This window comes from Mytilus galloprovincialis, chromosome 11, assembly GCF_965363235.1.
Source record: "Mytilus galloprovincialis chromosome 11, xbMytGall1.hap1.1, whole genome shotgun sequence".
NCBI lineage: Eukaryota > Metazoa > Mollusca > Bivalvia > Mytilida > Mytilidae > Mytilus > Mytilus galloprovincialis.
The window spans coordinates 14,789,666-14,803,734 of NC_134848.1; the positions used below are offsets into that span (position 1 = coordinate 14,789,666).

General features: G+C 33.1%; 1 protein-coding gene and 1 long non-coding RNA gene across 2 annotated transcripts; one reads left to right on the forward strand and one right to left on the reverse strand.

Moving 5' to 3' along the window:
- The first annotated feature begins 735 nt into the window (after positions 1–735).
- On the forward strand, positions 736–1,451 carry LOC143051707 (uncharacterized). Its single transcript, XM_076224621.1, has one exon. It carries the CDS (start codon positions 768–770, stop codon positions 1,353–1,355), a length of 588 nt encoding a protein of 195 aa, XP_076080736.1. The 5' UTR covers positions 736–767; the 3' UTR covers positions 1,356–1,451.
- Positions 1,452–9,071: 7,620 nt separating this feature from the next.
- Positions 9,072–10,257, reverse strand: LOC143051718 (uncharacterized). Its single transcript, XR_012970880.1, has 2 exons — positions 10,026–10,257; positions 9,072–9,435 (listed from the first exon to the last, which is right to left on the reverse strand). It is a non-coding gene; the product is annotated as an uncharacterized LOC143051718 (long non-coding RNA).
- Positions 10,258–14,069: the final 3,812 nt, after the last annotated feature.

Genomic DNA, 14,069 nt, shown 5'->3' on the forward strand with positions numbered 1-14,069 from the left:
CAATAATACAAATAAAAATTAAAAGGACATTGAAATAAATAATTATGAATGTATGAACTCAAATTATTTAATTAATTATGTTAAATTTAACACTGAAACAGTTAATTTATGCTTAAGCATTCACCATTACCTCGAGTACTTTTAATACTTTGATAATAACTCTATTACCCAAAGAGATCTCGCGAGGTTTAAATGTGGCCGTGTGATATTACGGGATTTCGCCGAGTTGCCAATCTCTTGTATTATATGTCTCTGATTACTGGTAGTAATGATCTAAATTATAGGCAACAAACTTATGAATATGAGCGATGTTAAGTCTTGAAATTTATTACGAATGTTGCTTGAAGGAATCGCATTTCATTATATTGACAAGAGTTCTTGAGATCAAGATATAAATCTGTTGAATTATTCATCTCATGAATATTCATTAGTAATTTGCATATTAATCTCAGTGCGTATTTTTGAAATCTCAGTGTGTAATTAACAATTCTCAGTGTGTGTTTTTCAATTTATTTAATCTCAGTGTGTCTTTTTAAAATCTCAGTGTGTAATTTTGAATTCTCAGTGTGTGTTTTTTATTTTTTTAAATCTCAGTGTGTAATTTCGATTTCTCAGTGTGTTATTTTAGGTTTTAAATTCTCAGTGTGTATTTTTTTCGAAGAAAGGGTTTAAACATAGTTTTGACGAGAACGGCTTGCCATAATAAACCTTATGACTGTGATGTATGTGGTAAACGGTTTAGTCAGCTTGGTGCTTTACAGAGACACATGAGAACACATACAGGTGACAAACCTCATGACTGTAATGTATGTGGTAAAGGATTTGACCAGCATAGTAACTTACAGAAACACAAGAGAATACATACAGGCGATAAACCTTATGTCTGTGAAGTATGTGGTAAACGGTTTGATAACTGTAGTAACTTAAAGAGACATCTGAGAATACATACAGGCGATAAACCTTATAACTGTGGTGTATGTGGTACAGCGTTTAGTCAGCGTTATAGTTTACAGACACACATGATAACTCATATAGGTGGTAGACCGCATGTCTGTGATGTATGTGGTATAGGGTTCAGTCATCGTTCAAGTTTACAGAGACACATGATAACTCATACAGATGATAAACCATATATCTGTGATGTATGTGGTAAATGGTTTAGTCGGTATGATAGTTTACAGATTCACATGAGAACACATACAGGGGAGAAACTTCATGCCTGTGATGTATGTGGTAAAGGGTTCAGTCAGCGTTTAAGTTTACAGAGACACATGATAACCGTTCATACAGATGATAAACGTTACCATATATCTGTGATGTATGTGGTAAAGGGTTCAATCAGCTTAGTAGTTTAAAGAGACACATGAGAACTCATACAGGTGACAAACCGCATGTTTGTGATGTATGTGGTAAAAGGTTCATTCAGCATACTAGTTTAGAAAGACACATGAAAATTCATACAGGTGACAAACAACGTGACTGAAATGCACATGGGGTAAGCTTACTATAGTAGGATGGCCGAATGAAACTTCATAAACGCAATATTTGTAATTAAAGATTGAGAGAGATTGATTAATTAGATAGATAGACCACAACGTTGAAATTGGTTAAAAACATTCTAAACAGTTGAAATTCAACCAATGACGTAACGTTATTTTCATTTTGGTGTACATACAATGAGATTACCCATAGTCCTCTAGTTTCTGAAAAGTTTCACGGAATAGAAGTTTCTTCATAACATAAGTTCCAACCAGATGCTCCGCAGGGCGCAGCTTTATACATTTTGTTATACGACCGCAGAGGTTGAACCCTGAACGGTTGGGGCAAGTATGGACACAACATTCAAGCTGGATTCAGCTCTAAATTTGGATTGTGATTAAATAGTTGATACAGCATAGGTTTTTGACACAGAATGAATGTGGTCTAATGAACTTAAAATAATTTTTTCGTCTTTGAGCAATCACTATGCTGTTGAATATTAATCCTCTCAAAAAATGTTTGAATAATTTTCTTTTTATTTATGAAATCTGAAATGAGAAAAATTTAACCCCCCCCCCCATTTTTTTTACATCCCCCTTTCCCTTTTTTCAAAACTGATCTCAATTCAAATTTTAATGGAGTTTGCAAAAATAACTACTCATTTAAATACATCATAAAATATTAAAATGTAACAAAAAGTGCTTATTATCACTGAATGGTAAAGATTGTTTTAATTTATCAGTTGGTAGTAAAAGTGAATATACATTGTGTCTTGTATAAAACAATGATTTAAGTTGATTCAACTACTATTCTGGACAAAGAAAGATAACTCCAATCAATTGAAAATTTCTTGCTATTGCACAATATTGTGCAATTAGATATTTCTTGCTATTGCGCAATACAGTGCAATTGAAAATTTCTTGTTATTGCACAATACTGTGCAATTAAAGATTTCTTGCTATTGCTGAATACTGTGCAATTGAAAATTTCTTGCTATTGCACAATACTTAATATAATAATTTTGGATCCTGATTTGAACCAACTTGAAAACTGGGTCCATAATCAAAAATCTAAGTACATGATTAAATTCAGCATATCAAAAAAGCCAAAGAATTCAATTTTTATTAAAATCAAACTTAGTTTAATTTTGGACCCTTTGGTATTTAATGTAGACCAATTTGAAAACGGGACTAAAAATTAAGTATCTACGTACACAGTTAGATTTGGCATATCAAAGAACCCCAATTATTCAATTTTTGATGAAATCAAACAAAGTTTAATTTTGGACCCCGATTTGGACCAACTTGAAAACTGGGTCAATAATCAAAAATCTACGTACATTTTAAGATTCAGCATATCAAAGAACCCCAAGGATTCAATTTTTGTTAAAAGCAAACTAAGTTTAATTTTGGACCCTTTGGACCTTAATGTAGACCAATTGGAAAACGGGACCAAAAATAAAGAATCTACATACACAGTTAGATCCGGCATATCAAAGAACCTCAATTATTCAATTTTTTATGAAATCAAACAAAGTTCACCCTTTGGGCCCCTTATTCCTAAAAACCTGTTGGGACCAAAACTCCCAAAATCAAACCCAACCTTCCTTTTATGGTCATAAACCTTGTGTTTAAATTTCAAAGATTTCTATTAACTTATAAGTTATGGTGCGAAAACCAAGAATAATGCTTACTTGGACCCCTTTTTAGCCCCTAATTCCTAAACTGTTCAGACCTCAACTCCCAAAATCAATCCCAACCTTCATTTTGTGGCCATAAACCTTGTGTTTAAATTTCATTGATTTCTATTTACTTATACTAATTTAAAAGTTATTGTGCGAAAACCAAGAATAATGCTTACTTGGACCCCTTTTTAGCCCCTAATTCCTAAACTGTTCAGACCTCAACTTCCAAAATCAATCCCAACCTTCATTTTGTGGCCATAAACCTTGTGTTTAAATTTCATTGATTTCTATTTACTTATACTAATTTAAAAGTTATTGTGCGAAAACCAAGAATAATGCTTATTTGGGCCCTTTTTTGGCCCCTAATTCCTAAACTGTTTGAACTAAAACTCCCAAAATCAATCCCAACCTTCCTTTTGTGGTCATAAACCTTGTGTCAAAATTTCATAGATTTCTATTAACTTAAACTAATTGAAAGTTATAGTGCGAAAACCAAGAAAATGCTTATTTGGGCCCTTTTTGGCCCCTAATTCCTAAAATTTAGGGACCAAAACTCCCAAAATCAATCCCAACCCTCCTTTTGTGGTTATAAACCTTGTGTTAAAATTTCATAGATTTCTATTCACTTTTACTAAAGTTAGAGTGCGAAAACTAAAAGTATTCGGACGACGACGACGACGCAGGACGACGACGCCAACGTGATAGCAATATCACTGTGTATCATCGCCACCGGAAATTGGGTACTAACGAAGCGGAGAGAAATAGAAAAAAAAAGAAAACAAGTTAAGAATTCACTCAATTTAAAGCATTTCCACTCATTTGATGAGGGTGCCGCTTAAGGAATGATTTTCTGATATATAATTCTTTAAATTATTAGGCCGATAAGTACAAAATTAATACAAGATTTTGTGTAATACTCCAAAACTTGCCACTTAGTACCGGAAAATTTCGAGGTCGATCGTCCTCTGTCGCCCCATTCTCAAGATATTGAACTGTTTTTCATTATTTTTCCAGACACGTTTTTAGATTATTATAGTGTGGCAACATATTTACTGAAATTTGTTGTCAAAAACATGTTTCTTTAAAGAATATGGACAAAAACATTGTTTGTTTGTTGTACGGCGAATTGCAGGACGTTGTACGGCGAATTGCAAAATAACAACTTTTGTCTGTACGGCGTCTTGCAATATATTATAATTTTAAGAGTAAATTAATCACTGTTGAGATAATATCAAGTGACGATATTTTGTTGATATCAAAGCTTTACAGGCTTACAAATATACAAAATGTCTTACTTATCAAATATTATTAAATATATGCCGTTAATTCAGTTCAGAAGGCCTCGTTGCGTACCGCTTTTCGATTTTGTACAAAAAGGTTTTTCTCAACCATATTATCCTAAATACATTTATATATCGTTAAACTACTAACGACTGTTGTCTTGTTTGTTGTTAGGTTGAAATTGTGTAAGTTCAATAAAATAAACCGTCAATTCATCTTTTCTTGGTGCTAGCTTTTTTTAGATAAAAACAGTGGAGATGTGGTATGATAGCAAATAAGATAACTATCCATCAGGATAAAATAAAGTGTATGCAAGCAATTATATGCTATCGTACGGCCTTCAACAACGAAAACTCGTACCTTATAGTCGGCTATAAAAAGCACCGACAGAAAAATGTGGAAGGACTCAACAAGAAAACTAACGGCCTAACTCATATACAGTGTAACAAAACAATTTATGAAAACAACAAATAAGATAGAGATGAAGAAACGACAACCACCGAACCACAGGATCGAGAATTCGGACAGACAATATTAAGAAAATACTTTGTTTTCATCGAAAGTAAGGAGAAACAAATCGTCAATTGCATTTCGAATTAATTTTCTTGTCAGCTTCTTTTTGAAAATATATAATTTGCATAATCTTAATTACTGTCAAGCAAATGGTATTTCTATCTAATGCATTTTATCTAATGCATAATTAGATTGGGGGGGGGGGGGGTGTTCTGTTATCATGTTAACAACACCTCGATTTTTGCAAAAACAGTTAACAACAAATTTTAAATGCTGATAAGAGTTAACAGCAACTTTAATTTACCCTTTTTTCCAAACGAACCCAAAAGCAATGAAAAGGGAAAGTGCATATCTTCAATGTATTCAAAAGTTTGAAAACAAACTGTACAAAGTCGCAGAAATGCCAAGCTCCATAAGGAATCTTTTATAAAGCTGACTAATTTTCAGAAGACACACGCAAGTACCATATTTTTTTTGTTGACACATGGACAGACAATTGAACGGATGGAAAAGCAGACGGAGTGATTGACTCCAAGAAAAAGGACTATGTCATGAATAATCGAAAATGCTTCAAACAGCAAAAGGGAGGCTTCTTCTGGTTATGTATATTGTTGAGTAAATGTTTTATGTCAATCAGTCGAAGCAAACTTGGGTTATCGTCATGACGTAGGAAAGTGTAACAATCAGATAGAATGAGTGAATACTATAGGGCGCGAACATTATTTTTTTTTATGGCGGGGGCTCTTATAAATTATGGTTACATCTCAGTCAGGGTATTCATACGACTCATTGCTTCACATGATTTTATTAAAAGGAATTACGAAGGTTTACTGATTTTTATTTTAAATCATCAAAACCAGTGTATAAATCAGAAAGTAAAATGTAAGGTGTCACAAATTGAAGCGGTCTTTCATCTCCAAGTCCCAATTAAGAACTCTGAGCTGATATAAAAAAAAAAACAGACTAGCAAATTTGACATCAATTTGAGAACCATGCAAATCCTCATTTGCGGCCTCTTCTACCAGGCCACACTGTTCAGTTATTTTACGAATTGCAAATTGAAAAGGTACTTTATTTTTCACAATTCCGTTCAGGTACTCTGGGTCAATATAACTTATCAAACATTCCATATACATCGGAATTATTTTCATCATAGGACTGACCAGGGTTTTAGCTGGATAAGAAGTGGCCTTTCCTTTTAACGTTTTGGATACATTACAAATAAAAGGCATATATAACTACATTGGTTAGACGTATAAAGAGGGGCATGAGATATCCCTAAACATGTTAAACACTGCCGCATTTGTTGCACCTGCATGACCCAACTTGAGTCCGTAACCTTTGCTACATTTGTATATAGTCTTGTATTTATTTCATTTTTTAAATTTTGGTTCATTTATATGTTTCAAGAAACAAACATTGAACTTCTACCCCCTTTTTGTAGTTAAATGATTGCTCACTTAGAAGACAGTTTCAGGTATATCAATACACAGTTACAAGTTTAGCTTCGCATTATAGCCATGGTGAATTTTCTAAATATGAAAGTTTTTGTACAATTGAATTGATTTTTGGATAGTTGAATAATAATATAGCCTTCCTAGTGGGTTTATATGAACATTTAGATTGTTTTTAGCATGTTTTATAAGCCATTTTTCAGTTTGAACGTCCATACGTTCCTATCCGTACCGCCATAGATTTAGAAATTTTGTATTGTTTTTCAACAAAGATTTGACTCTCGATCTTTTCAATTCAATTTTATGGAAAAAACAGCAGAAATGCATATGATTTTTTTTTACCTTTTGATACATATATGTCTATGGTTTCAGGAAAGGTATCACTCTTATTGATTGAAAATTGAAATTTTCCTTTGGACCAAATTTTTTAGATCTTTGTGACATGTTCAACCCCCTATTTTGCAATATTTGGTATCAAATAAATGCTGATTGTTGCCATGGTTACACAAAAAAAAAGATTATTTGTCACCATTTTTACTATTGGAAATCAAATCTATGGACGATTCTCTTTCCATAAATATACACATGCATAACTCAAATAGTAAGCCTTATTTATTAGGAAGGAAGGGAAAGAGGGTGTTTAAAAATTATGAGTGTCAATTCTTAGTTTTTTTCCTATCTGTGAATTGACACCCACCCTAGTGCATAATTTTCTCGTTGCGTTGGGTTGTTTCTTCTATTTGGTCGGGCTTCTGTTTCTTTGACATTTTCCTCATTTCCATTCTCAATTTTATCAAGGATTTACTATACTCAAAGATTTTTTTAAAGACATGTACAGTTACATATATATGCTGAATATGTCACTCCTTTGCGGAAGCAACGTAAAGAAAGAGATGGACAGTAAATTTTAATGTGATTCTTGTAAATAACAGTTAAGATCAGTTAACAGAAAAAATAATGTCAAAAACAGTGAACACTTTAAGTATTACGTAACAGATAACAGGAATCTCAATTTCAAATAAACAGTTAACAACATTACAAATTTTAACAAAACAGATTACAGACAGTGGGTCGAAAACAGTTAACAGTTTTTAAAATTTATCAGTCAAATAAAAGTTTTAAACAAATTAAAACCTTGAACAGGACGAAAACAGTTTAACATCAAAGGGTACCCCCCCCCCCCTTTCCACCTTAGATATTTGAATTTAATACTTTATTTTCTTTGAAAGGACGGTAAATAACTATTCTAAAATTAGCAAGTTGCCATACAGTTGAAAACAAGTTGCCATACAGTAAATTTGTCAACACGAGCAAGTTGCCGTACCCTAGACTTTATTTTTTATGGTCTATATTCTTAAAAATACATCTTTTTGACAACAAATTTCAGTAAATATGTTGCCACACTATAATAATCTAAAAACTTGTCTGGAAAAATAATGAAAAACAGTTCAATATCTTGAGAATGGGGCGACAGAGGACGATCGACCTCGAAATTTTCCGGTACTAAGTGGCAAGTTTTGGAGTATTACACAAAATCTTGTATTAATTTTGTACTTATCGGCCTAATAATTTAAAGAATTATATATCAGAAAATCATTTCTTAAGCGGCACCCTCATCAAATGAGTGGAAATGCTTTAAATTGAATGAATTCTTTTTTTTCTATTTCTCTCCGCTTCGTTAGTACCCAATTTCCGGTGGCGATGATACACAGTGAATATACGACGAAAAATTAAAATTTTTGCGGTCGTATAAAAAGGAAAGAATATTCTGGAATATTATTTCCACAGGAATAAATATTATAGAATATGTTCCTAACGGAATAAATGGTATACAATATTCGTTCCAACAGGAATTACACATATCCTCAGTGATTGATATAATCTTGCATCCAGTTCATGTTAAGTTATGGGCATAGAAAACTCTAGAGGAAAGAACCGAATACAAGATAATATCTTAACGTTTCAGAAACCAAAATGTGGACTACCATGCACAATGCAATGCAGAAGAGCTCACTGGATATAGTGCACAGTTGTTTTTCAGTTATAAAACTACTCTGGAGCTCATAAAATGAAGCATTATAATCAACATTATTGTCATCCCAGATATATAATATTATTTTTACCGTTGTAATGAAAAAGCAAACACAAACATGCCAATACACTTGCCCTTATTGACCTTTCCCTTGAAAATCGATAAAGCAAAGGTTTGTTTTGTCAACATAATCCCATGGTAATGCTCATGTTTTTCTAATGTTGTCTCGTGCTCAACAACCCAAAATGCATACATGTAAAACCAATATTGAAATATAAATATAAAAACATATCCACATTTTGGTACTTATGGGTGGGAGAGGGGGGAACTTATCAAGAACCTCATTAACCCAAACAGGCAATATGTATTGCCTGACCAAACATAGCCCTTAAACCAACCACCACTTGGATATTGAAAGAATGAGGATGTATCACATGTACTTCCGCCAAAGATATCAACCAATGAGGTTATACACATATCCTCAGTGATTGATATAATCTTGCATCCAGTTCATGTTAAGTTATGGGCATAGAAAACTCTATAGTCCATACAGCATATTTGCAGGCCAATCTCAAAATATACCACTAGCAAGGCTTTCCCTTAAGGAATAGTATTCCCAATACTCAAAACAAATTCAACACTTTTATTAAATATTATTCCTTTTAAAATTACTTTAAAACACTTCTAAACATTTAAAGATGCATGTAAACAGTTCTTTATAAATCGTTCATAATTCAATTAATCTCATGAATTTGACCACATAGGACTTTTAAAAGTTGAGTTAAGGCAATGAACTCATATCAAAATGAACATTGTCATTATTCTAATAACATCTTCAGCATGTGGAAAGCTTGTAAGCAAAGGGACTTAACCTCCAAGTGTAAACTATGCTGGCTTGTCTCTTTCTTTACTGTTGTTGAATCAAACACACTCTTTACTTCATAATCAGGAACATTGACAATTGTATTTCCACTCGATTCTTCACATGTCCACTGAAAATATATTAACCAATAACAAATTGTGTATTTGTACTAACGACAGCATTAGTCACACTTTGAAAAGGAAAAATCCCTTTGCCTACAATCCACGTGGAAAACCACTAGGGAATCAGTGTCCCTCGAACTGTAGACAAAGAAATTTAAATCAAAAAATTTAACCACACATTAAATTTAAGTATACATTTGTACTAGAATACAAAATCATTCAACATTATATTTATTTATTAATTTAGATAAAACAAAACAAAACAAAAATATTGCAACCATTATCTAATCTCCCATGACAAAAAGATTGTTGTGACATATTTCAACACATCAATGAAATTAATTACACATCCAATAGAAAACATCATGAAATTACGGAAAAATTATTAGCATTACTTTTAAATAGGTTCATTTGAACATAAAGCTGCTTCTATCACAGATTTTTTTTTTTTTTTTTTTTTAGTACCGTACCATATTGGCATCTTCTGCCTTTCTCAACACAGACATACATAATTTAGTGTAGTATCAATATTTTCCCCATGCATTATTTTCCTATTTTCAGAAATCAAAACATTACTTCATTTGCAATTTGTTCTCACCATATTCTGATTAGAAAAAATCCTTTCCTTTTAAAAAAGGTTGTTCAAACTCATTGACATGAATCATCGTACAATGTCATATTACTTCTCCTTCATTCGTCACCCTGCCAAAGCTGTAGGCAACACCATCTGAAAACAAAAACATTCTATTCAATTCTATGTACAATCAAACAGACCGCTGAACGCGGACCTCGACGAAGACACCTTATAATTCAATACACATCACTCCGATGAAAAACATGAATATCAAGTGACATATCACACTAAATTATTCCACTTTCTCAATAATTCTATTCTTTTCTAACAAAGTCTTTAAATAGCATTTCTATCAGTATGTACGATGTAAAAATAAATGAAAAGTCCACAACACAGTCAAAAGTAACAAAAGAAACTATTTACCCTATAAACAATTTATTATTCTCCTTTCAACTACAATTTTTCAAAATGGCCAGAGCCCCCACTTCCACATATATTTTATATAGCGATAGCACTTTGCCCTGCGTTTAACCGGCGCACGGCATAACAAATATCTGACCACCTGGGTTGATAAAAGCTACACAAGGTCTAAACCCCAAAACATAGTTTGCCACCAAGGTCAAACATTACCATCTAGTTCTAACAAGAAGCCGCCAAGGCGAATATAAATGACCACCAAGGTCTTGACGCCCCCAAGGCTAGTATTTTTAATTCATTGTTGCCATCAAGGCAAATGTAAAAAATCATAAAAATGACCACCTAGGTCTATTGCCACCAAGGCATATAAAAATGACCACCTAGGTCTATTGCCACCAAGGCATATATAAATGACCACCTAGGTCTTTTGCCACCAAGGCATATATAAATGACCACCAAGGTCTTAAAGCCACCAAGGCTATATTGCCACCAAGGCAAATGTAAGTAAAAGTTAAAGAATATAGTTACTTTGCCGATAACACGTGTAGCACAACCTTCCCACAGCTTGGATATTGAAAGAATGAGGATGTATCACATGTACTTCCGCCAAAGATATCAACCAATGAGGTTAAGGTATTATGACACTGATGTTTATAATAAAGTTTCCATTGGAACTTCTGTTAGGTAGAACAAGTATACGTTTGACAACATTGTGCCAATCACACAAAGAATACTTTATTATAACTCAATGTTTCACTGACAGGTAGAACTCACAGGGACACATGTCGGCACATATGGTGGTATACATAATTGATGCGGTGAAAGGTTTCACTAACAGGAAGAACTCACATACAAAGACATGTGGACAATTGCTGATTTAAATGTTTTAGATTAACAAAAGAAACCATTATATAGGGACTTATCAATTTTTATCTAGGAGGGGGGCTGGTCAAAATACAGGGGGAATTTTTCTGTTTGTGGAAAAGGGGATTCATTTTTTTTTATAGATTTAAAGTGGGGGATCAATATTTTTTATGCCCAACCTACGATGGTAGAGGGGCATTATGTTTTCTGGTCTGTGGGTCCATTCGTCCGTCCGTCCGTTCGTCCCGCTTTAGGCTAACGTTTTTGGTCAAGATAGAATGAAATTCAAAACAGTGTGGCTGTGGCCATTGATTGACAAATTAAGGTTCATCATAAGGAATTGAAAAATATGGCCGTGTTTACACCTCCAAAATTACTATGAGTACAGACAAACTGGTACATCCAGGAAAGTTTTAAGGCATGGCAGGAACTAGATATATAAAAGTTATATGAAGTCCACGTTTCAGAAAATTAAAAACTTACCTGGATTTTGATGTTCATTTTTTTCCAGTCTGCAGAAGATAGCAAAATAAACAAACACCCGAGTTTCATTTGATACGGTCCACTCAGTTACACAGTTTAAACCTGTTAAATCACCTATTGTTTACAGGTGTCTATTGTCCATCTATTGTCCATTTAAATCAATACTACTCACAACATTGATTATATGAGGGGAGCTTCTCAATCGTTTTCACTACTTAGTTAATTTTTGCACCTCCTGCAGGAACGAAAAAAAAAATGGATAGCAAAATCTAGAAAAGTTTATAATTTTCTGAAACATAAAATGCATTTAAAATTTATATATCTAGTTCCTGCCATCCCTTAAAACTGTTGCAGGTGTATAGGTTAGTCTGTACTCAGAGTAAAATTTGGGGTGTAAATACGGCCATTTTAGCCAAAAGGTTATGATGAACCTTAAATTCATCCATTGACTGGGACAATTTACGTGAACGTTTGTCTGTAACGACCACTGTTCACGACGTACCTACAATAGACATTTAAACTGTGGGGTCACCAAAGGTTTCTTAACGCCTTTAATTATAAAATAAAGTCGAAAAATTAAGTATTAGATAAAATACAAAGGTAACAAAGAAACAGGCCGGTAACAACCGTTGCCGGATAGTTTTTCTGCACGAGTAGTCAGGTCAAGGTCCGAGGCGATAGCCGAGGACCTTGACCTGACTTCAAGTGCAGAAAAAACTATTCGGCTGGTTGTTACCGGCCTGTTTCTTTTGTTACTTTTGTTTTTTATCTGACTTGTACGACGTTTCAAGAAAGTAATAATATATTTTGCAAGACTAAACATTTGAGAAACTTAGATAGCCATAAAGCAGTAAATGTAAGTTACAGTATAAACTCCTTTATTTTTTTCATTTCCGGTCAACTGAGATTTTTTTTCAAGAAGAAAAATCAGGAATCTTAGAATTTGATAAAAAAAAAACAAAAAAAAAACATTTCAAGTAAAAGATGAATGTTGTACACATTTACGACTTTTTAGAATGCAACTTCGTAAAAAAGTAATATATTAAAGACATATTTTAGTGGTAAGTAGGATAACGTTTAATTTTTATGGATGAAACGGAAAGCGGGGAAAAGGGGGGGGGGCTAATTGATTTTAAAATAAACAGGATGTGATCTTTATTTTTGATGATAAAATGCAGAATGTGCCATTACATCCACCACCCCCCCCCCCTTAAAAAAATCGTAAAAATCGCGCGTTTGTTGCCAAATACATGAATTTACATAACATTACATAACATTCAGTGGTGGGGGTTCCCGGGGGTTGGATCCGCAACTGATATAAATTCGATAACAATATAAATGTATCAAAAGAATGAATTTTCTACTTCATTAGTGAATGAAATGTTTATGAAAAAAATGGATTTTATCTTAATATTATATAAATTCAGGCATATACTTTATTTTTTTTAAATTCATGCTCGTCTCTAGATCTGCAAGACTAGTTTTGATCGGGATTAAACACGTGTTACGTTATGATCCAATCGCAGCTTACCGCCCAAAATTGATGAAATAAGTTGAATGATTTTCTTCTAGATTTGCTGCTTATTTGGACGTGTATTACATGAACACCTTTTGTTTATAGGATCAATCGTGCATTGGTGAGTTGATAGGGATTTTATCTTTTGATACGATTTGATTTTTATTTATTTATTTCCTGTCTTATTTTTATTGAAATATACACGTCAGTATCATCATTTCTTTACTCTCAGTGTTTGTCCAAAATACTATTCATGTCCATATATTGAAAAAAACAGTTATTGACCGAATATTTTGCTTCATAAAGGGGGCGGTATGTTCTTTTTTGAGTATATTAACAATATACTTTTCAACTCCAGCACCCAAATGTTTTTGTTTAAATTAGCACTATTTACGGTTTTCGGAAAATCAGGAATCATTCAAAACATTAATTTGTCATCTGCTTGACCATAATAATTTTTTTCTCGTAAAATTTGGGATCAAAATATCTTTTTTAGGAGAAACCATACCCCCTCCCCCTTTTTTGAAGTTAAATGTCTAATAAATCCCTTAGTGTACTGATATGAATAGTATTTTATTGGAAATGTTTGAAAAAAGATATTGATGCTAACGTAAATATTTTGTTCAATAAAAAGACAGGAAATAAGTCGGTGAACCAAAAAATTCAAATCTAATTGAAAGTTAAAGTGCCCATGAACTCACTGATCATGCACGAGTGATTCTATTCATAAAAAAGTGTCCGTGTAACAACTAAAAAGAGTCCGTGTATCATCTTAAAAGAGTCCGTGT